Raw genomic sequence first — 16,163 nt, 5'->3', positions numbered from 1 at the left:
TTTTCTGCAGATATGTTGGCTCTGAAGATGGCATATACGAAATGCATGTGAATACTAGTTACTGGAAAACCATCTCGAGCATTCAACTACGTTAAAGTTTAAGAAAGAGTCAAGACATGGAAGAGGGGTTTAAGAGGGTAGTTTTATATGAGGCTAGAACCGCCTATAACGAGCATGAATGTTGAGCGTTTGTCTTTTTCCATCCACTTCTTTGCTTCCTATCTTGTCGTCTTCCCTTTATCATCATCACTTATACAGTAGACCTTCCACCATCTCGGCAATCGCCAATGAGCTAGTCAGCCCCGGGCTCTCGATACCAAGTAGGTTGACCCAGCCTGTGTAGCCTTGCTCCTTTTGGATGATGAAGTCCTGGAAACCCTTCCCTTCTCCGACAGCTCCAGCCCTCGCTAGTTTTGGTCTAACACCTGCATAGTCGGGGACCAATAGATTATCGTCAATGCCCGGCAAGTATTGCTTGATCGCAGTGATTGCCTCTGGTAGACGAGCACTATTCACAGCCATATCATCCAACCAATCAACCCATTCTACATCCGGCCCAAAACGTACTCGCCCCGCCAGGTCTAGAGTCAGATGCGTGCCTAATCCTCCTCCGCCAGGTGTCGGTGCTGGATAAATCAGCCGCTTGATGCGCGGTTGCGGCCCCGCATACGCGAAGTAGTTTCCCTTGGCGTAGAACATCTGCCGTCGTCGCTCAGGTGCCACTATCAGGTTATTCACCATCACGGCCCCTAGACCTGCCGCGTTCACAATGCTTTCCGCTACAACCTCGGCTATGTCGCCTGTTGCTGCATCACGCACCTTCAGCGTCCACCCGCCCATTCCCCCATTTTCCGCTTGTACGCCCTCAACACACGCGCCACGCGCCAGCACACCACCAGCATCTTCAAATTGGCCTAGCAGGGCAACCATTAGGCCATGTGAATCCACAATGCCTGTTTCAGGCGACTCCAGCACACCGGCGGCGGCACGCACTAGCGGCTCGGCGGCCCGGGCTACATCTGCACTGATCCAGCGCGTCGGCACGCCGAGCACGTCAGCCGTTGAAGCAAGTCCAGCCAGCGCGGCGTGCTGCTCAGGCGTTTGCGCCACGATCCACTTGCCAACGCGTGCATGGCCAACGCCATAACGTGCACAGAAGTCGTAGGCTAGCTGACGGCCACGTACACAGAGCTGTGCTTTGAGGCTGGTGCGCCCATAGTAGATACCTGCATGGAGGACCTCGCTGTTACGCGAGGACGTTTCAGTTCCGGGTGATGTATGCCGTTCAAGAAGAAGTACGCTGCTTTTTGGGTGTATCGTAGCGAGGCGTTGGGCAATAGCAAGGCCGACGACCCCGGCGCCGATGACCTGTAGGGAAGGGAAGGGTGTTTGTTAGACAAGGGATAGGGCCAACATAAGGGAATCTAAAGGGAGTAGGGCGTGGTTTCTTACGGCGTGAGTGAAATCAGCCTGACGTGCGGCAAGTCTTGACGTAGAAAATCCACGGAGCCCAACACGGCGGGGCCTAAGCAGCACGGCTCGGCTGAGGAGCATGGTAAGGAGTTTAGATCCAGATGATGAAAACTCGAGATTCACGAGTCAATCAGAAACTTTCTCTTCTTCTGCTTCCTTTCTCTTTCCTGCCTTGGCCTTTGCGCTTGCCAATATAATTTTTTTTTTCCTTTTACTAGCCTCTCATACTCGACAGACTCTCCCGCCATAGTTTCTCTCAATCACACCATTCGCCATCACACAACCCATCTTCAAAAAGCCAAATCAGGGTCATTATAACCCTATTCTTTTGTATTTCTATAACCCTAGATCGGAAAGCATCTCCGCTGCTTCCTTCTATGCTCTCAAAAATTGGAGGTTGGAGTTAGTTGGGGTTCCTATCTCTAAAGCTGGGGACAAGCAGGGCAAGTCAAATCCTTAGTACTTATCATTGATAGTTCAGTTCTTTCCTTACTCAGGCCTATGCACAACCAGATAAGGGACAGCTCCTATCACATAGGAAGGAGGAACGAGCTTCCGAGATTTGTGTCCCTAACCGTAAGACTGATTCTTGCGTTCAGTTGCTAAGCTCGCTGAGACTTTCCCTTGTTCTCCTTTTCAAGGCGTTTCGCCTCTTCAAAGTGCGATGTTGTTGAATTTCCTATACTGCCTGCACGTTGCCGGCTCCGGTTGTGTATGTTTAACGACAAAGATAAGGGAGATATTAACCGCGCAGATTCTTTGAAACTGCTCGTAGTTCCATGCAAGCTTTTTTTTATTTTATTCACCGGTCTTCTCTTGTTCATTAATGCTTTGACTTATAGTAATATGCATACTTTGTTAATACCAACTTGCGAAATAAACTAGCCTTGGATCTTCAAATCAACACTAACAAGTTGTACAATACACTGCTGCCATGGTCGCCTCGTCTACTGGTACTCTCACGGCCACGGCCACGGCCACAACACCCACTCCAGTTGTTGCCTGTACCGCTACTACCGTAGCTACGACCAAACCTAACGTTAACGAAAACTTTGCGCGGATCGCCACTGGTGGAATCCCTCTGCCTGGGATTCCTGTCTTCACCGACCTCTACCAGAAGCGTCAATGGCAGCTGGAGCACATGGCCGGCGCCTTCCGTGTGTTCGCGCGCAAGGGCTTCACTGAGGGCGCTGCCGGGCATATCAGTGTACGTGACCCCGTTAACCCGTCAACCTTCTGGATCAATCCTATGGGCGTCCACTTTGGCATGCTGACGGCCCGCGACATGGTGCACGTGGATGAGAATGGAACCGTGATCGGGGGCAACAGGCGTGCCGTCAATGCAGCCGGCTTCATGATCCACTCGGCTATACACCGCGCACGGCCTGATGTGCATGCGGCATGCCATGCGCACTCGGCACAGGGCAAGGCATGGAGCACGTTTGGCCGTGAGTTGGAAATGCTCAATCAGGATGCGTGCATCTTCTGGAACAATCACACGGTCTACAAGAACTTTGGTGGCGTGGTGCTTGCGGCTGAGGAAGGCGAGCGAATTGCTGAGGCGCTCGGCCCCAAGCACCGGTCTGTCATCCTGCAAAACCACGGTTTGTTGACTGTTGGTAGCACCGTGGATGAGGCAGCATACCTTTTTACCTTGTTAGATCGTACGTGCGAAGTGCAGATGATTGTAGAGAGCACGAGACTTGAAAAGAAAATTATCGACGACAAGGAAGCGCAATACACATATGTAGTAGACGCTGATCCCGAAACACTGTACTCAGAGTTCCAACCAGACTTTGAGTACGAGATTTGGAAGTCCAATGGCGAGCTGACCAAAGGCACTCCGCTCTAAACACGAAGAAAGACAAGGGGAATTTACAAGGGTTAGCCAATATACCGACATTTATATATACATAAGCACTACGCTGTTGAGAAAAGAGAAGTAGTAATGGCACAGATTTTTCTACGCTGAAAGAAAGCGACAAATTCAAACAAAAAAAAAGCAATCCGTGTCAGGAGAGATGAACTAGTACGTCCTTTCCCTCGTCTTGACCCGGCGGCCCCTAGAAAATAAATAAGTGTGGTGAGTAAAAAGCAAGTCAGGAACAAGAGACAGACACAAAAATAATTAAAAAGCAGATTCTCAAAAACCAACCGAATACGGGCGAGATAAAATGTCACAAGGAGGCAGCAAACAAAATGGCGCAGAGAGAAGGAAAAAAAAAGCAAATAAAACCCTCGAGGTGAATGAATCATCACATCAAAAAAGAGACACGGTTGTTACTGGACGTCTGCTGCAAATCCATGGGCCAGAGAGGAGCGGCGAGTCAAGCTTTGATTAGCAGTTGTTGGTGACGCAGCGGCCATATCAGCGACTTGTTTTTCTATGAAAATTAGATAATATATTAGCAGGTGTATAGTATAGAACAAAGAAGTTGCGCAATATGAGATGGCCACTAATGAATATGGTGTGAAGTGGAAATAACACAACGTACCCAGCTCACGAATACGATGACGCAGCATCTGATTTTCGCGCATCATAATCTGTGTTTCGGCCTGGTAAAAAGAGTTGTCATCCCGGACAGCCATCGCACTTGAGGCGCTGCCAAAACCAAGGCCATAGCCATGTTCAGTGTCACCGCTAATAGACGGAGGGCGCATGCGCGGTGAAGCTTCAATGCTCGAGTTGCGGCGGCGATGCTGGATATCAGCACGGACTAAATCAAAGGAGCTTCGGGGAATTTGACCCTGGGCAGTCTGTTGCTGGGTGGTTGGTGAGAGGCTGTGGTTGATACCTGCTGGACGTGAGACTCCAATAGGAGACGTTGTGGCGGGTAAAGGTGATGCAATGGCCGATTCATCAATGGCAGCGCTGTTATTACTAGTGTTGTTGTTATTGTGGGACTGAAGGGCTTGGAGACGCTGAAGCTCAAGCTGCTGCTGACGGATCATGCCAAGCAGACGGTTCTAGGAGGGCAGAAAGTTTGTTAGTGGGGCTGGAAATTTGCATTACAAAAGGGAGGGAAGAGAGAAAATAGTGTGTTTCTATGTAAGAAAAGTAAATCAGTGTGCAACTTAGGCTTGGGTTCATGAGTGCACTCACCACCTGAGCCTCTTGCTCAACTTCGAGCTCTTGGTGAATCTCGCCGAGACTGGTAGTACGACTCTGGCTCAACTTTTGATTTTGGGCCGGCACTGGCAGCACCGGCGATCCAAGTGGAGCATGGCTGGGCGAATGAACGCTCACAGACGGGCGCCGTGATGTATTGGGCGACGTAACAAGCTCTCCAGGGCCAGGCATGGTGGGATCGCTAACGGACAAGTTGAGTAGGAGGGATTTTCTGCGGGTACTAGCAGCACTGGGAAGCGATGGAGAAGCGCTGGCAATAGGAATCTGTGAGGAGGCAAATGCAGACGTTGAATTGGGGGCAGAAGCTGATGCTGACGCGGAGGCAGAGACGGAGGCGGAGGCGGAGGCGGAGGCAGGAGACGAAGTAGCCGTCGAAGTGGAGTCTAAACAGGAAGAGAAAACGGGAGCGTTAGTGGGGTTAAGAGAGGAAGAAAGGAGTTGGAGAAGCACAAGGGTGTCTCACATTATACTGTTTCTGGGTCGGATTTGGGCTAGACTTACGACGTGAAAAAGTGCGTTGCAGGCCAGAGTTGGTCACAGCAGCAGCATGCAGCGACGGTAGGGATGCGAGCCTTGTGGTCGGCGTAGTAGCGGCTTCCGAAGAGGGAGATACAGAGACGGAGGTAGAGGCGGAAGCAGAGGGGAGTAAAGTGGTGGTAGGGGAGACAGAGGCAGTAGTGACAGCAGTAGGCGGTGGAGTATCTAGGGTTGGGGTTTGGAGTAGCGACTGATTTGGGGTTAGGGTTCTGTGTATGTCGTCTAAATCAGCGTCTAGCTCAGCTTCTGTCATTAGATTAAATGGGTCGTAGCTGGAATGCAAGCCATAGTGGCGGGGGTGAGGACGAGGGGGCGGTGTGTCTGTAGGTCCTCTGTCTCTGTGGCGTGCAGGGCCTTGCAGGCTCTGGGGGCCTGCTGTATTCTCGGAAGCTTCAGAGCCCTCGGAAACTTGGGCCACTGGCAACAGGTGTGGAGGCGGCGAAGGTCCACATGAAGGCGACAGGGCAGGGCTAAGACGCGAGGCGGTGGTCAAGTAGGGCAGAGGCGAGGGCGAGGGTTTAGTGGGGAAATGAAGGCCAGCGGGTGACATGATTGTTGGGATGAGAGCGAGCAAGGAGGGAAATTAGAGACGACTAGGGGAGAGGAAGTTGAAAGAAGGGGAGGGAGACAGACAGGGCGGTAGAGAGTTGATAGAAGGTGAAAAAGAAAGAATTAAAAACATTAAAAAGAATTAGGGCTCATGTTCACACACGCACACTGTCATCCTATTTCGCGCTGCTCTGGGCAGTTGCTCTCGCCACAATAGTGAGCAGTTACTAGCTACCAGTTACTAGTACCTGGATGCATACTTGGACTCAGTTGGGGTGGTGTGATTTCTGCAAGAGCTAAAAAGAGGAGACAAAAAGGAGAGAAAATAGAAAGAGAAAGATAGAGACCGCTAACGGCATAACGGAATATGGAAGACCACATATTAAACAGCTAAAAAAAGACTTGCATAACTTAATAACAAGCTTTCCCTTGCACTTACCATATCTTTGCGTATATGCTTTGCAGCTATGTATTGTTCTTAGTGATCAATAATTCGGAGATTAAGCATAAAGTCTCCTTTTATCCACGTCTGAGCGTGAATAGCAGTTGAAGAGAGAAGCAAGAACAGGGAAAAGTGGGAATAGGAAAGGGAACAGGCGCAAATAGATGGACAGACAGGCGCAGCCCGCTGCAGGTACTGGGTAACATGGGGGGGGGGGGTCGGGGAAAATACGCAGGTAGAATATGACAAGTGGGACCCGGTACTACAGCATAGTACGGCACAAGACAGTCAGTAGTAGAGAGACTTCTTGCATACTTGCGTAGATGTCCACGTATGCATGTTTACAGGACCAAGTCACCAAGTCCGAATGCTCACAAACGGACCAGGACTTGTTGGGCCTGTCTCAGTATGTATCTTGTGTCTGCTGATCCAAACATGTTTGGAGTATAGCATATTGCAACCCCAGTCCCGTATTTTTTTTGGCTAACCCTTATCTTGGGTTGCGTTTGTTTAAACGGGACGTGTAACACGAGGAAACCGCACCACATCTTGAAGATTTTTATAATATGAATGTAATAGACAGGAGAAACGGTAGCAAACCACAAGACTTGGACTAAGAGGAAGGAGATGCCCGAAGCTAGTAAATATCATCACAGTGCTGCCGGGCGGCTACGTTAAGCTCACAAGTCAAGTTACAGGTGAGGCATCCCCCCCAGTAAGGAGCCATTTCCTTGCTCCCCTTTCGTCTTACTACGTTGTCTTTTCTCTCTTTTATGTTTTCTTTTGCCTTTGCTTGGTTTTTTTCTTGTTTTTTCAGCCTTCAAAACGAAACATTTGGCTTTTGATTTTTCACTAGAAGGCAGACTGAAACGTAAAATGTTGCTGCAACGAAACAACATGGACCCAAGAGGCACTCGCCCACCCTTATACCAAGAGGAAGGGATCTTTCGACCCTGCAGCTCGCTGCCTTCTTTTCTTCTTTGTTCTTGCCCTCTTTTTTGCATTGTTTCAAAATGTTTCTGCAATATGCGTGAATGAAAATCTTGCACAGGTCAGATTGTAGCTGGGATACAAGAACTTGTGTTTGCGTATAAGTTGGTGGTGTATAAGAAGCATTGTCTTCTCTTCTTCTCCTGATTCGCCTACCTGCCCCCTTCTCTTGCCTCCCCCCCCCCCGTCGCTGTCTACCCTGCTTCTCGGTACGCATTACAATAAATAGCAAAACAGGCCAAAGAATATATACAAAAATCTTGGTTGGCCTGTTGAAGGCCCAGATCAAATCTCGCCGAAGCTTCCTTGTAAGTTCTTCGTTGGCTGGCAGCTCTCCTTTTACTGTCTTGTCAGTAGAACAACGCTTTTGTATTATTTTGATTATTTTGATTTTTCCTTCGTCCTTCTTCTCGTCTTCCTGTTGCTGTGCTTCATCCATTTTTTTTGTTTACTTTTGCTGGCTCGTTGCTGTCCACTCATTCATTGCATATACAACCATAACCAACTATCACCAACTTGATTTTTTTTTTTTCGATTCGTTCTTTTCGTATCAACTGTATTCTTTCTTGTTTTTCACAACCTCGCTCCTTTGTCGTTCCTCACTCAAAATGGCCTCGCCTCCGCCCTCCATCAAGTCGCAGTCTTCAAAACCGACCCCAAAGCTCTCGCCCAAGTCTCCTACAATCGCAGACTCATCGCCCTCTATTCAAGGCCTTCTTGAAGTGCTCCAGTCTCCCGACTCTATGCCCAGCCGCCGCCTGCGCCCCGACCACCTTCAATCCTCATCAGATGAGTTGCGTGTGCCCTTAAAGCCGGCCAAAATCTCTCGCCGTGAATCGCGCCTGGGACTTCGTAATATATTTGGGCGCTCCAAGTCTAAAGACTCACACCAAAGCTCAACTTCAACTTCAACCTCGACATCCTCATCCTCTAAAACAAAGCTTGCTACAGCTTCTGCTGCTGACAAGCCCTTGCGCCAGGTCGCCTCCAAGCCCTCGGGTCTTTTGCGCAGTTCCTTTGTGGATTTCTCCGCATGGCAGTCTCCCTTATCACCTAAAACAACACTTACTACTACCACTACATCACCGCCTCCCACTGCAACCACTGTGTGTGAACCCAGTCTCCAGCCCATTGATGAGGCTGAATCACAGCTGCATATCCCATTACGCCGCAACCGCACAAAGAAAAAGCCCTCGATTGTCGTCGATGTCCATGCTGCAAATCAAATCACACGGAAGACGCGCCAGCCGCCGCTGCATCCTAGCCATGAGCCTGTCACCGAGTCTTTGTCACCGCCTGCCTCTGTACCCATACCGCGTTTGCCTTCACAGTCGCAGATGTACAAAACCACAAAGGCCCCCATGGCAACATGGAACCCGCCTCCGCTATTCCGCGCATATCCCCAGGCTATTCGCCACAGCCGGCTACCGGCGTCGAGTGTCTCCGCCGACTCATTGCTTCGTACACAGGAAAAGCGCACTGGCAATGGTGCAGCCAAGGATGTAGATGTTTCTGGTAGTAGCAAAGCTAGCGAGACTTCTACTGCATCACTAAACAGTGCTGAATTTCCACCTCCTAAGAAAAAAGGCCACCGTCGTATTGCTTCTAGTTCGTTGCCAAAAATCGAGTGGACACACAAGATCTACGTGCTTGTGACTTCAGGGTACTTACTCCAATACAGCGGCGCTGGCGCATATGACCGCCTCCCAGAAAAGATTCTCCATCTGGGCAAAGAATCGGCGGCTTTTGTTACCGACATCTTCCCCGGCAAGCACTGGGTTTTGCAAGTGTCAGCTGTCATGGACTCGCAGGGCACAATGTCTGCCGGAACGCGGTCCATTTTTTCGCGATTGCTTGAGAAGCGCCATGCTAGTAACTACCTTATGGTCTTTGAGAGTAGCGACGATATGGATGGCTGGATCGGCGTCTTGCGCCGTGAAATAGAGGCTCTAGGTGGCAAGAAGATGCTCAGTGAGACGGGAGAGGCCGCGCCCAAGGCCGAGCCTCGTCGGCTCCGCGCCCAAGGTAGTCAACGCACATTAGTCGTTCGCGACCCAGCGCGCTTCAGCAAGGCGCTACCCGCTGCTCCAGACCAGTTGTCAGTTCTCTCGTGGAACACGCGTAGTAATCGCAATAGCAACAGCCACCAGAGTTTTGTCAGCCATAGCCAAAGCAACCGGAATAGCAATAGTTACAGTATCAGCCACAATAGCTATACTCAAGCCCAGAGCAACCGCAGCAGCACTATCAGTGATGTCGATGTGCCACCACCACCCCCTACAGCCTCGACACTTCGTTGCCCCAAGGATAAAGATTTGGAGCGGGAGAAGGAGGCTGACGATGAGGTATCTACTATCAACAGTGTTGTGTCACATGACGGTCGTCAGCTCGACAACCTACGGGAATACAACCGTTTGTCTATAGTATCATCCCTTCTATCCTCCGTTTCGGGCCAGCGTACAGTTTTGACATCTGCTGCCTCGTCTCCCGCCTGTTCACCTATCCGTGACTCTTTCCCTGCTCATTTTGAGGATGCAGGTACAGTAGTCACTAGCCGCCATGCCATCCCTATGATGACATTGGCCGAAAAGCGTCAGTCTATGCAGTCCTTCAACTCGCTCAGCACAGGGCCTGGTACCAACATCTCCCGGCCGCGCAGCTCCATGTCACTTGCCGTTGATCCTGCTAAGTCTCGTATTTCTCGTGGCTCACTTGAGCTGCTTTCGCCATCCACACCAACCCTGACCGTGCCCAATTTCTCCGTACCTAACCCGGCTATGCGCCGTTTCTCCGTGGCCCGATCTCCATCTGCCGATACACTATCGTTCAAAGATGCAGTTCGCACATCTAGCGTTCGAAAGCTGCCGCCGCCGGCTCTCCGCCATTTGCCCACAGTGCATGATTTGCCGTCTTCATCTCCCTGTTTGCGCTCAACAACTCCGACTACTGCCAACTCTCTGCGACCACCTAGCCACATATCTGAATGCTTTGCTGTTGTCTCCCCCGTACCTGAATCTCCAACAGCATCCACTGCCACCTCTGCAATCCCCATCACTATCGTAGCCCATGGCCAGGGCGTGCCGTCCCGTCGCTCCAGCAGGGCTGTAAAGGAGCACAGTTCACGGCGGCCTACGAGCATAGCTTCGCATTCGCCATTGCCCTCTCCCGTTCCTTCACCATCCTACTACACTTCTAATTTGCATGCTCCACGACGTCATCATAGCACGCGGATCACCAGGACTAGTTCGTTCAACGTTGGCTCGTCTATAAGACACTCTGTCATCAGCCCGACTACTCAGACCATTGTTGTCACAAACCGGCCCCATATTGCTGACCTTGCTTCGCTGCCGTTGCCAAGCACACCGCGGGCTCTTAGGCCACAGTCTCCTAGACTGCGCGATGCACCGCCTGTCAGTCTTGACACCATAACCAGCTCGCCTAGAAAAGTTGGCAGCGCTGAACCACCATCAACAGCGCCGACATTCGGTGCTGATAGTGAGCAACGTCGTTCGCTTGTGCTCGAGCCTTCGGAGGTGGTTTCAAATCATGTACACACTGCCACTCGACATAACAGTCTGTCGTCTGGGCTCCTCAGGCGGGTCTCAGTGCAGGCCGAGTCGGTATACCATGGGCGCAGCCAACCTGGTTTTGGTCCACCCCGTCATCAGGCAAGGCTATCCGACCTAGCTGAAACCCCACGCCCAAAGACTAAGCCGCCATTGACTGTCTTACTGCCTAAAAAGGCATATAAGCAAGATGCGATTCCTGATATTGTGTGCTCACCTTCGAGTGATTTTCCCGTGACCCCAATCATCGAGCCGGCGATGGGATCAGCTCCGCTGCAGCAAACAGCAAATAGCGCTGTAGCAGGAGCGCAGGCTACAGATGCCAAAAACACAGCGGCAATTTTCAATAGACGCAGCATGCCCATTATTACAAGCCCACCCCCGGCACCACCACCGACGCGGGCACTACCGCCACTACCTGTGAATCGGTAATTTTCAGCTCCGTACTTGTTTCCATATCATAGGGAACTGATCTTGTCCTTCCTTTGTTTCCCTTTTTTCCTCTTTCCTTATCACGACCCAGCGTGTCTCTTTCTTTGCGTCCCTTTTCTTTCTTCAGCATGTTTGTTCCTCATCACACGTCCTTTTCAAGGACAGTCAATTTGTATTTATACCCACAGCTAGCTTGTCTGTCTCTTTGTTTTCGTTCTTTCCTTTTTTTCTCTTTCATTGACACAGAAAACGTAGATATATTAACATAATCAGCGGAGGCCGTCAAGGGGTGGTGGTTGTTGGAAACCCAATATTTTGTATGTGGTGGTCGAGGAAGAATGCTTCGTACAACAACTAGATCTTCTTGATGAGTCGCCATTAATAAAGCTTTCGCAAGCCTTTACTATTTCTAAAACATCTTTTATAACCCCTTGGAACATGGACTTGGCCTGTGAAGCAAATTTCATTATTTAGCAAGTAGCATAACTAAGTGCAAGCTTTGGCTTGGTTATCATGAGGCGTCGCCCTTGTGTGGCTTTATCTGGCGACGCCACACAACCCCACCAAAACTAAATGTGGCGTCAAATGCCACCACCAAAAACTGACAAAATTCGAACATCGTCAACCCCACCAAGGAACAAATCGTACAAGCGGAAAGGCTGCCTGGCTTGAACTTTTTATAGCCTCTCTACTTTTGCACTTTGATAGCCTCACATTTGCCTGGCTTCAGCCTTGTCCCTTTGCTGCTCCTTGCTGACTGTACCCTTGTGTGCTGCCACACATTTCGACTTACTTAATCGAACGAATAAACGCCCTGCAAGAAAACTCAATCCGATCTCCACATTTCACCACCACCCACCAAAGCCTCTTTCTTGCTATCTGCATATCTGATCCCTCCCCCCCCCCCCCTTTGGACACGCCCCCCTTCTGCTGCCGACGCCGCCCCTCCGCCTAGCCCAGCTACCGACCCGGCATCATCAAGTACTAGTACAAGCGCAGTACAAGCACGAACATTAACCTGCACCTTGACGCATTATCAAACCGACAACAAACCATAACAATCATGGCCGCCGTCGCTAAGAAGTGTGTTCTTCCCTTTGTGTCTTTCTTGACTATCCTCCCGCTTTGCCCTCTGTTTCCCCTTCAGGCGCTTTGACTGACCTATCCTTTTCCCTCCTTCCCTCTAGGCAAGACTGGGCCGATGACGACGACGTCGAGGAGTCTGGCCCCGAGCAGCTGCCCCCCCCTCAGGAAATCCAGAACAAGGATGGTACTAAGACCATCATTACCTATGCCCTAAACGACCAGGGCCAGAAGGTCAAGACTACTCGCCGCATCCGCCTCATCACTCATACCGAGACGCTCAACCCGCGTGTGGCCGACCGCAAGACCTGGGCCAAGTTTGGCTCTTCTGCTAAGGATGGCCCCGGTCCCGCCACCGACACCACCTCTGTAGCTGAGAACATGATCTTCAAGCCTAGCATTAACTGGCGCAAGGACGAGAAGGCCGAGGCCAACGACCCCAACGCCCAAGCCATGAAGGACAAACTCAAGGACAAGCAAGTCAAGTGCCGTATCTGCTCTGGCGACCATTTCACTACCCGGTGTCCCTTCAAGGATACTATGGCTCCCGCCGATGGCGCTGCCGATGTTGCCGCTGGCATGGGTGACGAGCCCTCGTCGTTGGCTGGTCCTGCTGCTGGCGGAGCCGATGGTGCTAAGAAGGGCTCCTATGTGCCTCCTGCGCTGCGTAATGGTGGTGCTGCTGCTGGCGAGCGGATGGGTGGTGGCAGCAAGTTTGGCGAGCGTGATGATCTGGCAACTCTGCGCGTCACTAATGTGAGTTCTTCCTCTTCTCTTTTTGTTTTTCCCGGTTGTTGTTATTATCCTCTGCTTTACCCTTTATGCACAATTGCTAAACTGTTTTTTTTTACTACTACAGGTCTCCGAGCTCGCTGAGGAAGATGAGCTGCGTCGTCTGTTCGAGCGCTTCGGTCGTGTCGCTAGAGTATTCCTTGCCAAGGACCGCGACACCGGTATGGCCAAGGGCTTTGCCTTTGTCAGCTACGTCGACCGTGACGACGCCGTCAAAGCTTGCCAAGTCATGGATGGATTCGGTTTCCGGCATCTTATTTTGCGCGTCGAGTTTTCCAAGAAGTAGTAAAAGACTCGATGCTGCTGCCGTTGCTGTTGCGGCTGTTGCTTATAAAAATAGAAAGACAACAAACAAAAAAAGAAAGAAAGAAGAAAAAGACAATCGCACTGTCCACGTCCACGCCTACGCCTACGTCTCAAGTTTAAGTCCGCAAACGAATGATTTCTCTCTTTCCGTCTCTTGCCATTTCAGCTGCTGGCGTAGAAGGTATCGAAAAAGAACGAGTTGTATCTTGTTCTTTTTTTTCTTGCAGCTCTCTATTTTGCTTTTCCATCTTTTTTCCCCTGATAACCCACCCACCCCTCCCATCCTTTCCCCTCTTTGCTTTCCCCTTGACTTGCCTTCGTTTTTTGCTGTGTTTTCTTCTTTCTCGGTCTTTTGATAATTGGTGTTCTTTTCTCGCTTTCTTGTTTGTACTTCATACGACTGGCTTCCCACCTTTTTCGCGTTGATTATAGGAAGGGGAGGCCGTTTACAAAGGGGTAAAAAGGTCAGGTAATGAATATACGGAATGGGAAAAGTTTGTGTTGTGGAATAGTCTTGTCTTCATTTATGGCTTGTCATGTGTGATTTGATGAAATCGATGGAATATTTTCTGGTAGATGATTGAAGCAGTGAGTGTGATTTCCGGTGCCTTCTTTTTTTCGCTCTTGATTGGTGTGCGGTAGTATAAATATAGCATATATCGATCGTGAGAAGTCGTTGATAGACTTGTGTAACATAGGGGAAGACGGGGACTTGTAGCAGGAGAGTGATCAATGTCGAAAGGCAGTTGCCTAACTGTCTGGTAACAAAGCTACATAAACGACAACTGCTCAATCCGGCGCCTTTTCCAAGTATCGCTAGAAGTTTCTCATCATCCTTGCTTCGCTCTGGAAAAATACTCATTTTTCGGTCAAGTATCACGATACCCACCCATTCTACCATACATCATTGCATCCATCATTACCTACAACTATACTATACAGGTTTCTCTCCCCCTTTAGGCTTTCTCAAATGGATTTCGACTCCATCCGTACCACGGCCGAGAAGCGCTTCGATGTGGCCATCGTCGGTGCTGACATTACTGGCTGTATTGCAGCTGTAGCCTTTGCGCATCAAGGACGCAGCGTGCTTCTCTTAGACCACAAGCATGAGCAATCCCTGGCCCAACCTAGCCACATTTTGCATCCAGGTGGAATTGCAGCACTCGAAAAGCTAGGTCTACGTAGTGCTCTGGACAACATCGAGACATTCCCCGTGCGTGGGTATACAGTGCATCGGCAGGCGGACTCGGCCAATGTGTTTTTCTCGCTTCCACACCGCAGAGATGGCTGGGATGAAAAAGGCCCTCGATCAATTATGGGTCTTGCTTTTCGCAGGGAAAAGCTCATGGCCCAGTTACGCAGGTTGGCTAGACATCAGTGCAATGTGGTCATGGTCGAGGCTACAGTCACGCAGATTGTGCGTGGCGGGATGAGCGATGAGGTCCTAGGTGTGGAATGCATCCGATCTCATGCCGATTATCCAGTGCACGTGAGTCTGATAGGGGTATAAAAATGGCTGATCGATGTTGCTGACTGTACCCACACTATTGTATAGTTTCTCGCAGACCTTACGCTTCTTTGTGACGGGACTGACTCGACACTGCGTGATGCCTTTTCCACGCCTCCTGTGAACCCTCCCACCGCTCCCGCCCCGAACTCGCCTGCTCTACTCAACCGTTATTGGGCATTTGACATTCCTCATGGCGCTCTGCCCGTCGAGGAGATGGTGTGTTCGATTCTCGATGCTGCTGGGTGCAATTTAACGCTATTCCGTATATCTCGAGACACACTGCGCGCACACATTGAGGTAACTCCCACGCTTGCCGAGTCTCTAGCCGCTCACCCCGATACTAGTTTGCGGGATCATCTAATCACGAATGTATCTCCGTTGATGCCGCTTCCCTTGCTTGCTGAGTTCCGCCTCGCCGTAGGATCTGCACGGATGGAGCCCATCGCTCTTGGCCTGCGCTGTGCCGAGACAAACTATCACCCAGGTGTCTTTCTGCTACATGACCAGCCGTACACATCGGACTTGGCAACAGACTCGGGGCTAATGGTAGCACTCAAAGACGTGGCTTTGTTAGTTGGCCTATTAAAATCACGTGGCTGTTGCAAGTCACTGGCCAATTCATGGCGTATACGGTTGGCGCTGGCAAAATTTTTGCTGAAGCGAAAAAAGCACACAGCACCGCTAGATATGGTGTCTCGTGTGCTACGGGACTGGGATTCGGGGCAGCGTAAGTTTATGCTCTCTCCTCATTTTGCGGATGCAGAAGCACTATTGATTTGTAGCTAATAAACAGATAAAACTAGAAATAACTCGCTCAATACTACGTCGGTCCATCGTCAAGTTCCTTGCCAAAGGCGACCGTGCCTACCACGCACCTATACAGAGCCTCGCCGGCATGCTCCAGAAAAGGCGACGACTGTTTAAGCCGCTCGTGCGGCTGACATCATGTGCCGTACAAGAGAGCCTAGCAAGGGCACGTGGAGTGTACATGCTGGTCGCCTGGTGTCGTGTAGTTGGCATCGTCTGGCTGGCATGTCACGTAGCAGTAGTGGCGTTGTTTGACGATATCCTTGGGTAAGACGGCGAAAACCATATGAGCAGAGCAGTTCCAGACAAGATTGGTCAAGGACGAAAGAAAACAAGTTAAAGGACAAGGAGTTGGAATTTAGGTAAAAGGAAACCACAAATTGGCTATTCTGGGAGGGGTTTCTTTCAGGCGGTATCGCTTAGTGTTTATGTTATACACAGAATTAAATTATTTTTTGCGTTTATAGCATCGACAATGCAATCCGAAGAACAAGAGGATAGGCAAGAGACAGCTCTCTACGTTTCATTATTTACAGGGCCAACCAA

General features: G+C 50.3%; 6 protein-coding genes across 6 annotated transcripts; 4 read left to right on the top strand and 2 right to left on the bottom strand.

Annotated features, from left to right (window-relative positions):
- Positions 1-246: 246 nt before the first annotated feature.
- Positions 247-1,554, bottom strand: HOO65_070514 (L-2-hydroxyglutarate oxidase LhgO; the record flags this gene model as incomplete). Its single annotated transcript, XM_071005056.1, has 2 exons — positions 247-1,368; positions 1,453-1,554. 2 exons carry the CDS (start codon positions 1,552-1,554, stop codon positions 247-249), a joined length of 1,224 nt encoding a protein of 407 aa, XP_070857232.1.
- An 853-nt stretch (positions 1,555-2,407) lies between these two features.
- On the top strand, positions 2,408-3,325 carry HOO65_070513 (Meiotically up-regulated protein 14; the record flags this gene model as incomplete). Its single annotated transcript, XM_071001356.1, has 1 exon — positions 2,408-3,325. One exon carries the CDS (start codon positions 2,408-2,410, stop codon positions 3,323-3,325), a length of 918 nt encoding a protein of 305 aa, XP_070857231.1.
- Positions 3,326-3,753: 428 nt separating this feature from the next.
- On the bottom strand, positions 3,754-5,690 carry HOO65_070512 (uncharacterized protein; the record flags this gene model as incomplete). The annotated part of the gene is made up of 4 exons (XM_071004962.1): positions 3,754-3,857; positions 3,969-4,440; positions 4,577-4,986; positions 5,105-5,690. 4 exons carry the CDS (start codon positions 5,688-5,690, stop codon positions 3,754-3,756), a joined length of 1,572 nt encoding a protein of 523 aa, XP_070857230.1.
- Positions 5,691-7,729: 2,039 nt separating this feature from the next.
- Positions 7,730-11,119, top strand: HOO65_070511 (peptidase family M20/M25/M40 protein; the record flags this gene model as incomplete). Its single annotated transcript, XM_071001355.1, has 1 exon — positions 7,730-11,119. The coding sequence occupies one exon, from the start codon at positions 7,730-7,732 to the stop codon at positions 11,117-11,119; it is 3,390 nt and encodes a 1,129-aa protein (XP_070857229.1).
- A 1,063-nt stretch (positions 11,120-12,182) lies between these two features.
- HOO65_070510 (Eukaryotic translation initiation factor 3 subunit G) lies at positions 12,183-13,280 on the top strand (the record flags this gene model as incomplete). Its single annotated transcript, XM_071005093.1, has 3 exons — positions 12,183-12,202; positions 12,307-12,958; positions 13,062-13,280. 3 exons carry the CDS (start codon positions 12,183-12,185, stop codon positions 13,278-13,280), a joined length of 891 nt encoding a protein of 296 aa, XP_070857228.1.
- A 990-nt stretch (positions 13,281-14,270) lies between these two features.
- HOO65_070509 (Squalene monooxygenase 1,1) lies at positions 14,271-15,596 on the top strand (the record flags this gene model as incomplete). Its single annotated transcript, XM_071005050.1, has 4 exons — positions 14,271-14,789; positions 14,856-15,379; positions 15,487-15,537; positions 15,593-15,596. 4 exons carry the CDS (start codon positions 14,271-14,273, stop codon positions 15,594-15,596), a joined length of 1,098 nt encoding a protein of 365 aa, XP_070857227.1.
- Between the last annotated feature and the right edge of the window lie 567 nt (positions 15,597-16,163).

The sequence above is a fragment of the Ceratocystis lukuohia genome (genome assembly GCF_044167205.1).
Source record: "Ceratocystis lukuohia strain C4212 chromosome Unknown Supercontig7_pilon, whole genome shotgun sequence".
NCBI lineage: Eukaryota > Fungi > Ascomycota > Sordariomycetes > Microascales > Ceratocystidaceae > Ceratocystis > Ceratocystis lukuohia.
The sequence above is the reverse complement of the archived record's forward strand: the minus strand, read 5'-3'. Positions and strand labels throughout refer to the sequence as shown.